This window comes from Tachysurus fulvidraco, chromosome 19, assembly GCF_022655615.1.
Source record: "Tachysurus fulvidraco isolate hzauxx_2018 chromosome 19, HZAU_PFXX_2.0, whole genome shotgun sequence".
NCBI lineage: Eukaryota > Metazoa > Chordata > Actinopteri > Siluriformes > Bagridae > Tachysurus > Tachysurus fulvidraco.
In genome coordinates this window covers 18,740,095-18,755,094 of record NC_062536.1, presented here as the reverse complement: position 1 = coordinate 18,755,094, position 15,000 = coordinate 18,740,095, and the positions used below count along the sequence as shown (strand labels likewise).

General features: G+C 39.4%; 1 protein-coding gene across 1 annotated transcript in view; it reads right to left on the bottom strand.

The window, feature by feature from the left end:
• Positions 1-14,280, bottom strand: part of gys2 (glycogen synthase 2) — a 20,746-nt gene extending 6,466 nt beyond the window's left edge. The window contains exons 1-10 of the mRNA XM_027160399.2: positions 14,038-14,280; positions 12,107-12,288; positions 10,261-10,452; positions 9,826-10,011; positions 6,433-6,577; positions 5,914-6,031; positions 4,933-5,053; positions 4,358-4,464; positions 2,294-2,353; positions 1,057-1,135 (exon numbers count right to left, since the gene is read on the bottom strand). Of these exons, the coding sequence (XP_027016200.2) occupies positions 1,057-1,135; positions 2,294-2,353; positions 4,358-4,464; positions 4,933-5,053; positions 5,914-6,031; positions 6,433-6,577; positions 9,826-10,011; positions 10,261-10,452; positions 12,107-12,288; positions 14,038-14,158 (1,311 nt within the window). The 5' untranslated portion in view covers positions 14,159-14,280. The remainder of the gene's footprint in view (positions 1-1,056; positions 1,136-2,293; positions 2,354-4,357; positions 4,465-4,932; positions 5,054-5,913; positions 6,032-6,432; positions 6,578-9,825; positions 10,012-10,260; positions 10,453-12,106; positions 12,289-14,037) is intronic.
• Between the last annotated feature and the right edge of the window lie 720 nt (positions 14,281-15,000).

Here is a 15,000-nt window from a genome sequence, read left to right as displayed (position 1 = left end):
CATCAAGTGGTTATAGATAGTGTACAGATGTTATAGATAATGTACAGATGTTATAGATAATGTACAGATGTTACTGACAATGTACAGATGTTATAGATAATGTACAGATGTTACTGACAATGTACAGATGTTATAGATAATGTACAGATGTTATAGATAATGTACAGATGTTATAGATAATGTACAAATGTTATAGATAATGTACAGATGTTATAGATAATGTACAGATGTTATAGATAATGTACAAATGTTACTGACAATGTACAGATGTTATAGATAATGTACAAATGTTACTGACAATGTACAGATGTTATAGATAATGAGATGTTATAGATAATGAGATGTTATAGATAATGAGATGTTATAGATAATGTACAAATGTTACTGACAATGTACAGATGTTATAGATAATGTACAGATGTTATAGATAATGTACAAATGTTACTGACAATGTACAGATGTTATAGATAATGAGATGTTATAGATTATGAGATGTTATAGATAATGTACAGATGTTATAGATTATGAGATGTTATAGATAATGTGCAGATGTTATAGATGATGAGATGTTATAGACAATGTGCAGATGTTATAGATAATGTACAGATGTTATAGATAATGAGATGTTATAGATAATGAGATGTTATAGATAATGAGATGTTACTGATAATGTACAGATGTTATAGATAATGAGATGTTACTGATAATGTACAGATGTTATAGATAATGTACAGATGTTATAGATAATGTACAGATGTTATAGATAATGTACAGATGTTATAGATAATGTACAGATGTTACTGATAATGTACAGATGTTATAGATAATGTATAGATAATGTACAGTTCATTTTATCCATCTGTGTGTTTTACGCTTCATGGTATCGCTAATAACGGCACAAGGACTGATAAAGCTTCATAAGTCCGGATTTTTTTTCTGTGGTCTGTCATATAAGATAAATAAAGATAAATAAATAAATGTAAAAAATCGAACATAAATGTAAAACCTGAGCATGATTCAAGTTATTAAAGGAGCATGTAGTGAGCTTCCTCTGACCTGCGTTGCGTAAATGGCCCTCTTCATTATTGTGAAGTCGTCTTTGTCTAAGATTTTGCTCATGTCTGGGATCTCACCACTGAAACACACACACACACACACACACACACACACACACACACACACACACACACACACACACATCAGTGTTTTCAGGGATGCCCCATATCCTCGGGGTGTGTGGGACCGTCTCTGTGACATCACACCGTGCCGCTGTAAATATCTTCAATCATCACATCATCATCGTCACCACCATCAACATCACTCTGCATTAACACGTGTCTGAATCGTCAACACCGCAAAACCATGAGAAGGTCAGAACGTCACGCTGATATGTCAACATAGTAACTCTTAAACCCTCATCTTTAATTAAATTACGAATCTAAGAAAGTATTTATTTCATGGTTTGTCTCAGGCGACTATCTAATGTTTTGATCTCACGAGTGTCAGGGTCATCGCTGGCATCAATGCTACAGTGACAAAGACTCCACAGACATATTTGTGTTTCTTTTTCATTTCCAATATACTTTCAGAGAATTCACTTTTCTTCTTTTCACGATCTTCAGGATCGTGATGACGCGACTTCCTGCTGAAGACGTGACGTCATCCTGGAACGTTCCGAACATTACACAAGGGGTGAATGTGAAACCTAACAATAACGGAGTCTGAGATTCCTGCTTTATTAAAGAAATAATGGGATTTTCTTATTATTTCAGTTCTTATATTTAAAGAAAATATGAATAAAAGTGGGGAGCACGGTGGCTTAGTGGTTAGCACGTTCGCCTCACACCTCCAGGGTCGGGGGTTCGATTCCCGCCTCCACCTTGTGTGTGTGGAGTTTGCATGTTCTCCCCGTGCCTCGGGGGTTTCCTCCGGGTACTCCGGTTTCCTCCCCCGGTCCAAAGACATGCATGGTAGGTTGATTGGCATCTCTGGAAAATTGTCTGTAGTGTGTGAGTGTGTGTGTGAATGAGAGTGTGTGTATGCCCTGTGATGGGTTGGCACTCCGTCCAGGGTGTATCCTGCCTCGATGCCCGATGACGCCTGAGATAGGCACAGTTCGGATAAGATAAGCGGTAGAAAATGAATGAATGAATAAAAGTGAGATCAGTGTAGTTTCCTAGGTGATAGAGTCACGTTCAGAGATTAGTTTACACTTTAAATTGTTTTTATATACAGATGTGTGAATGGAAAAAACAGCACCAGGGCCACAATCATGGAGTCACTCATGACTCACCTTAACAACGCCTCATACAAGCGCTTGCCAAACTTCTCCTTCACCGACTGCGCAGTGTCCCTGCAGGAAACGAGACTTTACTGACACCTCAGAGCAGTTTCATCACAATCAGCATCCCATTTCTGCTTAATATAGCTGTTTATTATACCAAGGCTGCGTCTCAATCCGCTCTCTAGCTCCCTAGGTAGTGAATCAGTGTATAGTGTACATACACACCGGGGCACTGATAAACATGAGGTCATGTAGAGTTTAGTTTAGGAGCATCGACACTCCCTAGTTTTTGTGGTGCTTCCTGATCACAGCCCTGAGTAGTGAACAAGGAGCGGATCGAGACGCAGCCAACAGGTTAAATACAATTAAAATTAATTCTATACAAATACATAAACAAATGATCCTGAATGATCCATGAATTGTTATACATCAGATCAAAACATCACCAGTGCTGAAGGACGTTGATTTGTTTCATTTCCCGTAACAGCTAAAACATTTTATATATCCTAATAATAAATATAGTTATACTATTGTTTCTATAGCAACAGCACATTCACGGGAATCTGTAATGCACATGCAAATTTTTTTATTATATATTTTTTTCGTATTAATTATTACATGCCGCCGTTTAAATAAGAAACTGCCGCTGTGTTTTCAGAGGAATACGACACTCGCTGTTAGAGTACAAGAACTGTTATAAATAATGTGCAGATGTTATAGATAGTGTGCAGATGTTATAGATAATGTGCAGATGTTATAGATAGTGTGCAGATGTTATAGATAATGTGCAGATGTTATAGATAATGTACAGATGTTATAGATAATATGCAGATGTTATAGATAATGTACAGATGTTATAGATAATGTACAGATGTTATAGATAATGTACAGATGTTATAGATGAGATGTTATAGATAATGCGCAGACAGATGTTATAGATAATGTACAGATGTTACAGATAATGAGATGTTATAGATAGTGTACAGATGTTATAGATAATGTACAGATGTTATATATAATGTACAGATGTTATAGATAATGTACAGGTGTTATAGATAATGTACAGATGTTATAGATAGTGTACAGATGTTATAGATAATGAGATGTTATAGATAGTGTACAGATGTTATAGATAGTGTACAGATGTTATATATAATGTACAGATGTTATAGATAATGAGATGTTATAGATAGTGTACAGATGTTATAGATAATGAGATGTTATAGATAGTGTACAGATGTTATAGATAATGAGATGTTATAGATAATGTACAGATGTTATATATAATGTACAGATGTTATAGATACTGAGATGTTATAGATAATGAGATGTTATAGATAGTGTACAGATGTTATAGATAATGAGATGTTATAGATAGTGTACAGATGTTATAGATAATGAGATGTTATAGATAGTGTACAGATGTTATAGATAATGAGATGTTATAGATAATGAGATGTTATAGATAGTGTACAGATGTTATAGATAATGTACAGATGTTATAGATATTGAGATGTTATAGATAATGTACAGATGTTATATATAATGTACAGATGTTATAGATACTGAGATGTTATAGATAATGAGATGTTATAGATAGTGTACAGATGTTATAGATAATGAGATGTTATAGATAGTGTACAGATGTTATAGATAATGAGATGTTATAGATAGTGTACAGATGTTATAGATAATGAGATGTTATAGATAATGAGATGTTATAGATAGTGTACAGATGTTATAGATAATGTACAGATGTTATAGATAATGAGATGTTATAGATAATGTACAGATGTTATATATAATGTACAGATGTTATAGATACTGAGATGTTATAGATAATGTACAGATGTTATAGACAAGAATAATTAATAAAAAATAATCAGCTTGAAGGTTTTATTCCGTACAAGCTATGAGATATGCGTCTGATAGTTTACGTGATCGACAGCCTGTCTGATGAAAGCAAGACGGATATTTGCGAGCTTTAGGAGAACACAGATTCCCTCAGAACACTAATCTGGGATTAGCTACAGTCCGTTGCACAGATCGTTAACCTCACGTGTGATGACACACCACAGCTGCTTTCGCACGGCTTGCCCTTTCAGACTCTCCACGTTGAAGTTATTGGTCTTCGCCGGCATGATGAAGAAAACCACCACCGTCACGTCGCTCTTATGGACCTGACGGAACACACAAATCAGACGCAGAAAGAAAATGATTGGACTTCCTTCTACACCATGCATCGTGATTTCATTTTCGCTGTAAGATGTCGAAAAAAAGATGGAGACTGTTATATAAAGCTGAGCTGCAATGTTTCTCGAGATACACGATAGATGTGCTGGGAAAGAAGAGTCCGCATTTTCTATCCCACTTTTTTTTAAGTAAGTTCTTACTGAAAGGCTGTGGTCTGTGTGACACGAGAAAAAAATGATCAAAACAATCATACAAATAAATAGATAGATAGATAGATAGATAGATAGATAGATAGATAGATAGATAGATAGATAGATAGATAGATAGATAGATAGATAGATAGATAGATAGATAAATAAATAAATAAATGTAAAATCTGAGCATGATTTGGAAAAAGAAATGCAGTGAGTTCGTCGTTAAAGTTATTACAGTTATTAAAGGACATGAGTTTTTACCCGAAGCAGGTAATTTAGCCTGGACAGAGCTTCCAGGAAGAGATCGGCTCCTTTGTTGGAAAACTCGTACCGGCCTGCGATGAAGAAGTACAGCGTTTTCTCCAGATTGAAGTCCAGATGACTGTATGGGAAGAGATCAAAAACTCATCAGCACCAAGAACCTTGAGTTTCCGACAGCATGATTTTTAACCCTTACACATTTCTACACTGAGAAATCAAAATAAATAATGATTCGGGAATTCATACTGAACTTGGACACGTCTGGATTCAAAGCTTAGAAACACTAACGTGTGAAATAGAAGTCGCATTTTATTGGTCACATGAAAAAGTGTAGAAGTTTTGTTCCTAATGGCTATGTCAAAAAAAAAATCAAACGAAAGAATCTAGAAAATAGAAATATATCAGATATAATTACAGATCAGTGGCAGACGGAACGATTGTCATGCAGATGTGTGAAAATTTTTGTGGAATATTTTCATTATTGCGTATTTAATGGAAATGGACTTACAAGACATTTTAATCAGTAGAAATAAGAGCCTGTGCCTATCTCAGGCGTCATCAGGCATCGAGGCAGGATACACCCTGGACGGATTGCCGACCCATCACAGGGCACACACACACTCTCATTCACTCACACACTCACACACTACGGACAATTTTCCAGAGATGCCAATCAACCTACCATTCATGTCTTTGGACCGGGGGAGGAAACCGGAGTACCCGGAGGAAACCCCTGAGGCACGGGAAGAACATGCAAACTCCACACACACAAGGCGGAGGCGGGAATCGAACCCCCAACCCTGGAGGTGTGAGGCGAACGTGCTAACCACTAAGCTTGCTCCCTGAAGATAAATATGAGCTGCTTTTTTTTTAGACAGATGTGTCAGTGAAAGTCATTTTAACCACAAACTGTACTTCATTATGATGTAAATCTCGGATGCTGTGGAAGATCTTTGATTATGTTCATTATAAAGTCTTTACCCGTAGAAGTGTCCTCTCACAAACTCCTGGATCTTCAGTTTGTTCAGCGAGTGCAGGTTCTGAAACTCGTGCATAGCCGAAAACTTCTTCACATTTAGACCGTTCGGTGTGACCACATCTGCCGAGACAATACAATCACATCAGTCCAGACGTTATAGATAAATACCTCTAATTAATGAATCCGATATCACAGCGATGCCGAACTCTGGAATAACTGGATTTATTAGTTTCCATAGTAACCGTTCCTTCACAGAGACTCGTACATGCTCTACATACATACACAAACATGCAGTCGTGGATGGGTAAAGGAAAGTTCTTTAGACATTTATTTCACACTTGGACATTTTCAGCTAAGACATTTGTATTTTTTTTATTTTTTAAATTACGCATATTGTCCTTTCTGTGTAACTGCATTAAAAACCAAAAAAAAAACTGTTTGTCAAAAGAGAAATAAAAGGAGGGTGTTTATAGCTGCTAAACAAAGAGTCTGTTTCTCGTCACAGTGGTGTTCGGACCCACCGGGTTTCCTGTGCAGCATGTGGTCGGCCTCCACGGCTGTGATGTTAGAGACGGTGGTGAAAACGTGCGAGCAGTGTACTGCAGCTCTCTCCAGACAGTAGCGGTGGTAGATCTGTCTCTCTCCTGCTTCCCGGTCTATATCAAACTGACACACACACACACACACACACACACACACACACACACACAATCCTTCCATAAATGTGAAATAAACATCTCCTTACTTTAAGAATCCCATCACCATAATATCAATGTTTTTTGTGTTACTTTTTCGTGTTACTGTTACTAACAGTCGTCTCAGAGCAGCTTTACAGCAGTGATTCCCAACCCCTGGTCCCCAGACCGGTACCGGTCCATGGACCAAATGGTACCGGGACGCCCAAGGAACATTAAATTATTTACATTTTATTTACTGTGGTGTATTTCTTTCGGGTTTGTGCGACTTTCCATGGACGAGAGGTTAACCGGGAGCTGAGAGACGTCACCTAAAGCCGCACCAATACCGCGTATGCGCTAAATATCCGGGAGCTGAGCGACTGCAAGCGGCAGTGGCGTTGTAGCTTTGGTGGAGAGAAGGTGTGTATCGCTCTTCTCTATGTTCACCGGTACTTGTCATGTTTAACAAAACAACGGAATAAACTGGACATAAGCAACACACTTCTGGTGTAGTTGTCTCCTATTACCCCCCAGATGGAACCGTCTCGTTGCAAAGAAACAAGCTCAGGGTTATAATAGATTTAGCGTTGTAGTGAGTTCAAATGTTAAATCACTTTATATTAATTTTTTGGTGTAACTGTATTTTATTTTGAAGGCATGTTTAAATACAATTAAATTAAAATAATTAAATTAAAACAATCTAAAATCGGGCTGCGGAAAAATGATCAAACGTTGACCGGTCCGCGGCGATAAAAAGGTTGGGAATCACTGCTTTACAGAACATAAGAAATATTGCATCAAGATTTACCCAAGATGGTTGTTATTATTATAAAAAAGCTTTCTCAGAACATCCAGAAAAACGTGACAGCTTAACGTTTTATTAAAAAAGTTTATTTTGTAAAGTTGTAAAGTTTTTATTGTAACTTCAGCATAACTAACCCATGGGTTCTGAAAATAGGGGTTATGACCCACGTGCAGATCCGGGACTGTTACAGTTGTGACAAAAACTCACAATGTCCTGTTTGCTTTTTTAAAATATAACATTTGTAAAAAAAAAAATTATATATGATATTACATATGACTTGACTCGAGTCAGACTTAAGTCGCAGATTTGTGACTTCGGACTTGCTTGACAAATATTACAAAAAGACTCGACTTGACTTTGACTTGACATTCATGACTCGAGACTTACATGTGACTTGCTCCTACCTCTGCACTGCTGGCAGGTCTACCTATGAACGCAATCCGTCCTCTACAACTGATCCAAAATGCAGCTGCACGGCTTGTTTTCACCCTGACAAAGTTCTCACATCCCCCCCCGCTGCTGCGATCCCTCCACTGGCTTCCGGTAGCTGCACGCATCCGATTCAAAACACTGATGCTGGCCTACAAAGCCAAAAATGGACCAGCTCCCTCTTACCTCAAAGCCCTCATCACTCCTCGCACTGCACCCCCACCCTCAGATCTACCAGCACTGCTCGACTGGGTCCACCATCTCTCAGGGTAAGAGGCAAGTATACTACAATACTCTCTGTTCTGGCACCAGTGGAATGAACTTCCCCTAGAGGTCCGGACAGCTGAGTCACTGGCTATTTTCAAGCGGCGGTTGAAGACCTACTTACTCAGGAGACACATCAACTAGCACTTATTTCCTTATCCTTTGCATTAAAAAAAAAACTTTAACACTTTTTCATTGTAACTTTGAACAGATGTTTTAAACTCATGGTATCTTAAGTATGTAACCTAGTGAGCAGCATTAATGTATTCAGTGTTAGAGATTTAAGCACTTATGTATGTCGCGCTGGATAAGGGCGTCTGTCACATGCTGTAAATGTAAATGTACTGTAAATGGTACACATACAAAGAGTTACCAGAAACGAACGAAAAAGAATAGACGCTGATTTAATCGGATTGAAATCCTGCGCTAGCGAAGGAGCTCAGAAATGCCGGCAAACCTGGATGAATAAATTCTAAACATATGCTAGAACATTTTTTTTAATAGAGCTCCTAATTTTTCGATCTGAAATAAATAAATAAATAAATTAATTGGAAGGTCCATTTTGAGTTGGTTGCTTAGGTTGAGCTAACCACATAATGTTAGCTGTGAACATTTATCCATGCAGGAATGAATAAAAGGAGAGACGTGTTCATGTTTCCTTCATTCCTATCTCTGTTCTATTTGCCTCCTTAAGGGGCTACAGACGGACAATCCATTTCCCAATCATAAACACGCCGTCAATTAGCCTTCGGCCAAATCGCATGGCCTTTAGCATCTGATGACCTTATACAGCCCAATTATCACTACAGTACATAACCAAGTACAGCTTCTCCTTTTACTGTGGAATAATAAGTGTTTAACTGAACAGGTTACTCTCCGGTTTCACATAGACGGATGGATAAATGTCAGAGTTTCAGCACGATTGATTTTACATTTGAAATGGTGACGTCCATGATGTTCAACAATGAATCGAAATCATCCAGGAAGTACACGAAACCAAGGCACAAAAACACTTTGCAAACTATTCAATAACTAATACAAATCAGGTGAAACTAAACAACAGGTTAAACACAATCGGAAAGAACTCACAGCATACAGGTGAACCAAATCTGATGGAGCTGACACAAAACAGACCACAATCTGGTAGAACTAAAAAACAGGTGACCACAATCTGCTAAAACTCTCACTCTCTCACTCATTTCCTACCACTTATCCGAACTTCTCGGGTCACGGGGAGCCTGTGCCTATCTCAGGCATCATCGGGCATCGAGGCAGGATACACCCTGGACGGAGTGCCAACCCATCACAGGGCACACACACACTCTCATTCACTCACACACACACACTACGGACAATTTTCCAGAGATGCCAATCAACCTACCATGCATGTCTTTGGACCGGGGAGGAAACCGGAGTACCCGGAGGAAACCCCCGAGGCACGGGGAGAACATGCAAACTCCACACACAAAAGGCGGAGGTGGGAATCGAACCCCGACCCATGAGGTGTGAGGCAAACATGCTAACCACTAAGCCACCGTGGCCCCCTATCTGGTAAAACTAACACTACTAAATCTGGTAGGACTAGTCTATCAAACGATAAACCAAGATACAATTTGAAGCCAATCGAAAATGTGTGTGTGTGTGTGTGTGTGTGTGTGTGTGTGTGTGTGTGTGTGTGTGTGTGTGTGTGTGTGTGTGTGTGTGTGTGTGTGTGTGTGTGTGTTAGCACTTGACCTGACCTTATTCAGGTTGTTGTAGAAGTCCACATTCCCAGCACACAGATAGCGGCCCAGAAGTGTAGCGTGTGTAGTAAACATGGTGGCCAGGGGGATATTACGGGAGCGACTGAGCACCAGACCTGCTCCTGACTGCCACTCGTGAAAATGAGCCATTACTTTGAGTTTGTCCTGAAGACGATCTGTTAACTACACACAGACAGATTTCAGGGTTTACACAGTGTGTGTGCATGTGTGTGTGTGTGTGTGTGTGTGTGTGTGTGTTTGTGAGTGTATGTGTGTGTTTATCTGTAATGGACTGACATCACAGTCAGGGGGTTTTCCAGTCTCACATTCACTTGTTTCCACGATTGACTCTGAATCCACTGCAGCCATGACTGAAGTGAGAAGGTGTGTTGTTTGTTGTTTTAATTTTTTTTTTAACAGAGGTGTGTTTACCTCTTTAAAGAACCAGGCGACGAGCGAGCCGAAGATGAGCGAGTCGTTGGCCTCTCGGTCGTGATAAGGCAGCCCGATGCTACAAGTGTTCCATAGGTCTCCCTTCCAGCGGTCCAGGTTCCAGGCAGCGGCTCCGATGTCAAACAGGATCACGTATGGACTGCCTTCTATAAGCCACCGACCAAAGTGCACCTACACACACACACACACACACACACACACACACACACACACACACACACACACACACACACACAGAGAGTACTGTGTCATGGTTACGTGTTATTTATCCATTTCTCTATCAACAGGCAGCTTTGGTTCGCATTTAGTTTACATTTCATAATGAATTAGAACTTACTGCTATTTTACATATAGCTTAATTCAATTCTCTCTCTCTCTCTCTCTCTCTCTCTCTCTCTCTCTCTCTCTCTCTCTCTCTCTCTCTCTCTCTCTCTGTGAAAACAGTCTGTGATTGTCAAGGTCTATCAGCACCATCTTCTGGCTTGTGATGTCAAAATCCGTTTACAAGCAAAACAAAAAAGTCACCATCCATTGACATCAGCTCAAATTCAAAGACTCTTAAAACAGCTTCAGACTTCTGGAGATTTATTTCTATATATGTTTATATGTATTATGTTTATATATGTTTATATGTATTATGTTTGTATATGTTTATATGTATTATGTTTATATACAGTATGTTTACATGTATTATGTTTATATATGTTTATATGTATTATGTTTATATATGTTTATATGTATTAGGTTTATATATGTTTATATGTATTATGTTTGTATTTTGCCTGTAAATGTGTTGCTAGTCACATGTCGTTTCTGACTTAGATGCTTAACACATCAGATCAGATGTTGAGCTGAAATAGTCGGATGCTAAAGGAATAAGATCGGATGTTGGATTTAATCAGATACGGAACTGAGATGATCAAATGCTAAAGAGATTGGATGCTGAACTGAAGTGATCAGATGCTAAAGGGATCGGATGACGAGAAGTAATCGGATCACAGAGGGATCTGAAGCTGGACTGAAGTAATCATATGCTAAAGGATCGGATGCTGGACTGAAGTGATCAGATGCTAAAGGGATTGGATGCTGGTCTGAAGTAATTGGATCATAAAGGGATCTGATGCTGGACTAAAGTAATCAGATGCTAAAGGATTGGATGCTGGACTGAAGTGATCAGATGCTAAAGAGATTGGATGCTGGACTGAAGTGATCAGATGCAAAAGAGATTGGATGCTGGACTGAAGTGATCAGATGCTAAAGGATTGGATGCTGGACTGAAGTGATCAGATGCTAAAGGATTGGATGCTGGACTGAAGTGATCAGATGCAAAAGCGATTGGATGCTGGACTGAAGTGATCAGATGCTAAAGGATTGGATGCTGGACTGAAGTAACCAGATGCTGAAATGATCAGCAGCTAATCTGATGTGATCAGATGCTATACTGATGTGATCAGATGCTATACTGAGGTGATCAGATGCTATACTGAGGTGATCAGATGCTATACTGATGTGATCAGATGCTATACTGAGGTGATCAGATGCTATACTGATGTGATCAGATGCTATACTGAGGTGATCAGATGTTAAACTAAAGTAATCAGATGTTGAACGGAAGCGATCGGATGCTAAACTGAAATAAGTGGATGCTAAACTGAAGCTCAGTTGTTGGATATACAGTGGCCTGTGATTGGCTGGATTAGAAAGTTTGTACTTTGTAGATCTCATTAAAAATGTAAGGAGTAAAAAGATTTTTTTTTCTTTGAAATCAACATCAACATAACTACCCCACCCTTTGAAGCCCCTTTGTGGATTTAACATGATCTACCTGGCAGCCGTTGTTGCTGATGGCCTCCATGGCTGCTTTCACGGCAGGGTTAGTAGGTTCACACTTCTCCACCTGTGTCTTGAAGTTGTGTTCGTAATAAGGGCCGATCATGAAGAAGTTCTCACCCCACTCATCCACTGTGATCTTAGCTTTGGTCTGGATGACGGTGTAAATTCCCCCCACTGGAGAAGAGGAAGAGGAACGGAGAAGAGAAGGAGAAGAGATTCAGTCAATGTTGCATGTGGGGGAGCAAAAACTTTTGTAGTCAAATGGAGCAGACTGGGGGCAGGGGGTAAAACAACTACAAGGACAATACATATTAGACTTGTTACCACATTATTAACTGTACTTAATATCACATTATATAGAGCAGGGGCGCCCTAGGGGGCACTGTATGGGGCATGCTAGAGGGCAACATATCACATTATATTCTGTAGGGGCACCTGTGAGGGTATAATAAAAAAATTATCTATTACAGGGCACCCTAAAGGGAAATATATCACATTAGAGGGCACTACAGTATATCACATTATCTACTGCAGGGGCACCCAAGAGGGAACTATATCACCTTATATACTGTAGAAGCAACCTAGAGGGCATTAAATCACATTATATACTGTAGGGACACCCTAGAGGGCATTAAATCACATTATATACTGTAGGGGCACCCAAGATGCTACTATATCACCTTATATACTGTAGGGGGACCCTAGAGGGCAACACATCCCATTATATACTGTAGAGGCACCCTAGAGGGCACTATATCACCTTATATATTGTAGAGGCACCCTAGAGGGCACTATATCACCTCATATACTGTAGACCTGTGAGGGTATAATAAAAAAAATTATCTATTACAGGGCACCCTAAAGGGAAATATATCACATTATAGGGCACTACAGTATATCACATTATCTACTGCAGGGGCACCCAAGAGGGAATTATATCACCTTATATACTGTAGCGAGGGACCCTAGAGGGCACCACATCACATTATATACTGTAGAGGCACCCTAGAGGGCAATATATCACATTATATAATGTAGGGGCACCCTAAAGGGCACAATATCACATTCTATAGGGCAAAATATATTACATAATCTGCGGTAGGGGCAACATTGAGGGCATGATATGAAATGATCTATTACTGGAGGACCCTACAGGACACTTTATCACATTTATTCTGTAGTAAGGGCATCTTATTGTATTGTATTGCACTTTTACTAATAACGATATTAGTTCTGTGTTCTTTAAGTGAATTTAGTATTATGAGAACATCATACTATAAATATGAAAAAGTACAAAAGGTTGACGATTGGAGCGATGTTCGTTTCCCACTGATATTCCATTTAACAAATCTGTATGTAAGATAAAGATAAAATACTTTAAACTCAGCGGAAGTTTCCTTCATAACAACCTTTCTACAACGTTCAGATAAATCACTTAAAAATAAAACCTTGAAAGTCTCCAGCTTTGGGCTGTTCCTGTGCTGTTCCTTGGGCTGTTCCTGTGCTCCTTAGCTACAATTTACCTTTAAATATAATCATTGAAATGCTCTGAAAACATCTCCACTTACATCTCTAGTTACAAGTCATGTGATCGACAGGCATCCAAATTTTCTGAAGCTCATAGGAGGAAGAAAAGCATGTTCTCTCATTCCTTTTTCATTCCTTTGTGTCTTATCGCATGTCATTGTCACTAAAGTACAATACAACCCAAATTATGAACTGAAAATATTTTATTAATTAAGAAAAAAGTAGTGAATCATCAGAACATGCTAGATGTTGACATCATCATTGAATTGAATGGATTTGTAAACGAAACAAAGACTTCTGCATCTATAACACCTTATAACACCTTATAACCCCTTCTCAGATTGAATGATGAAACTGATTGAAAGTCTGGATTTTGAGTGTCGCACTGACTCTCACCTTTGTTGGTGATTTCCCACGCTATCTCAAACAGCAGCAGATCCTCCACAGGTAACTCCTCTTCCTCCCACAGAGGAAGGCCACTCAATGAGCTCATGGACAGAGACCTGGTCAGAGGCATGATGGGAAAAATATCAGACTATGTTTCAGATGAAAATCCGTCAGGAAGACAGTGAAGCTGCTCACAGAGCTGGGATTTGGTCACCGCTCTTAATCCCTGAGAGTCACAGAGGAGTTTGGACTAAAGTGCGTTTCGCTTTTAACGCTCTTAAACAAACACTGATGCACTTTGGGCTCCAGGTCACCGACATCACGGTGAGAGGCGACATGGCACACTGACAACGCCGCTTTTTACTGTTCTTAACATCATACAATATTTATTTCAGTATAATCTCTTTTTTTTTGAGGAACTGAGGAATCCAATAAATTTAAACAAATAAATAAAGAAAAAAACAAATAATCAAACACATAAACACCTATGAGGGGCACGGTGGCTTAGTGGTTAGCATGTTCGCCTCACACCTCCAGGGTTGGGGGTTCGATTCCCGCCTCCGCCTTGTGTGTGTGGAGTTTGCATGTTCTCCCCGAGGCACGGGGAGAACATGCAAACTCTGCCTTGTGTGTGTGGAGTTTGCATGTTCTCCCCGTGCCTCGGGGGTTTCCTCCGGGTACTCTGGTTTCCTCCCCCGGTCCAAAGACATGCATGGTAGGTTGATTGGCATCTCTGGAAAATTGTGTGAGTGTGTGTGAGTCAATGAGAGTGTGTGTGCCCTGTGATGGGTTGGCACTCTGTCCAGGGTGTATCCTGCCTCGATGCCCGATGACGCCTGAGATAGGCACAGGCTCCCCGTGACCCGAGAAGTTCGGATAAGGGGTAGAAAATGAATGAATGAATGAATGAACAACTACATAGATAAATATTATTAATTATATATTTTACAAATTACTTAAATACTTTTTAAT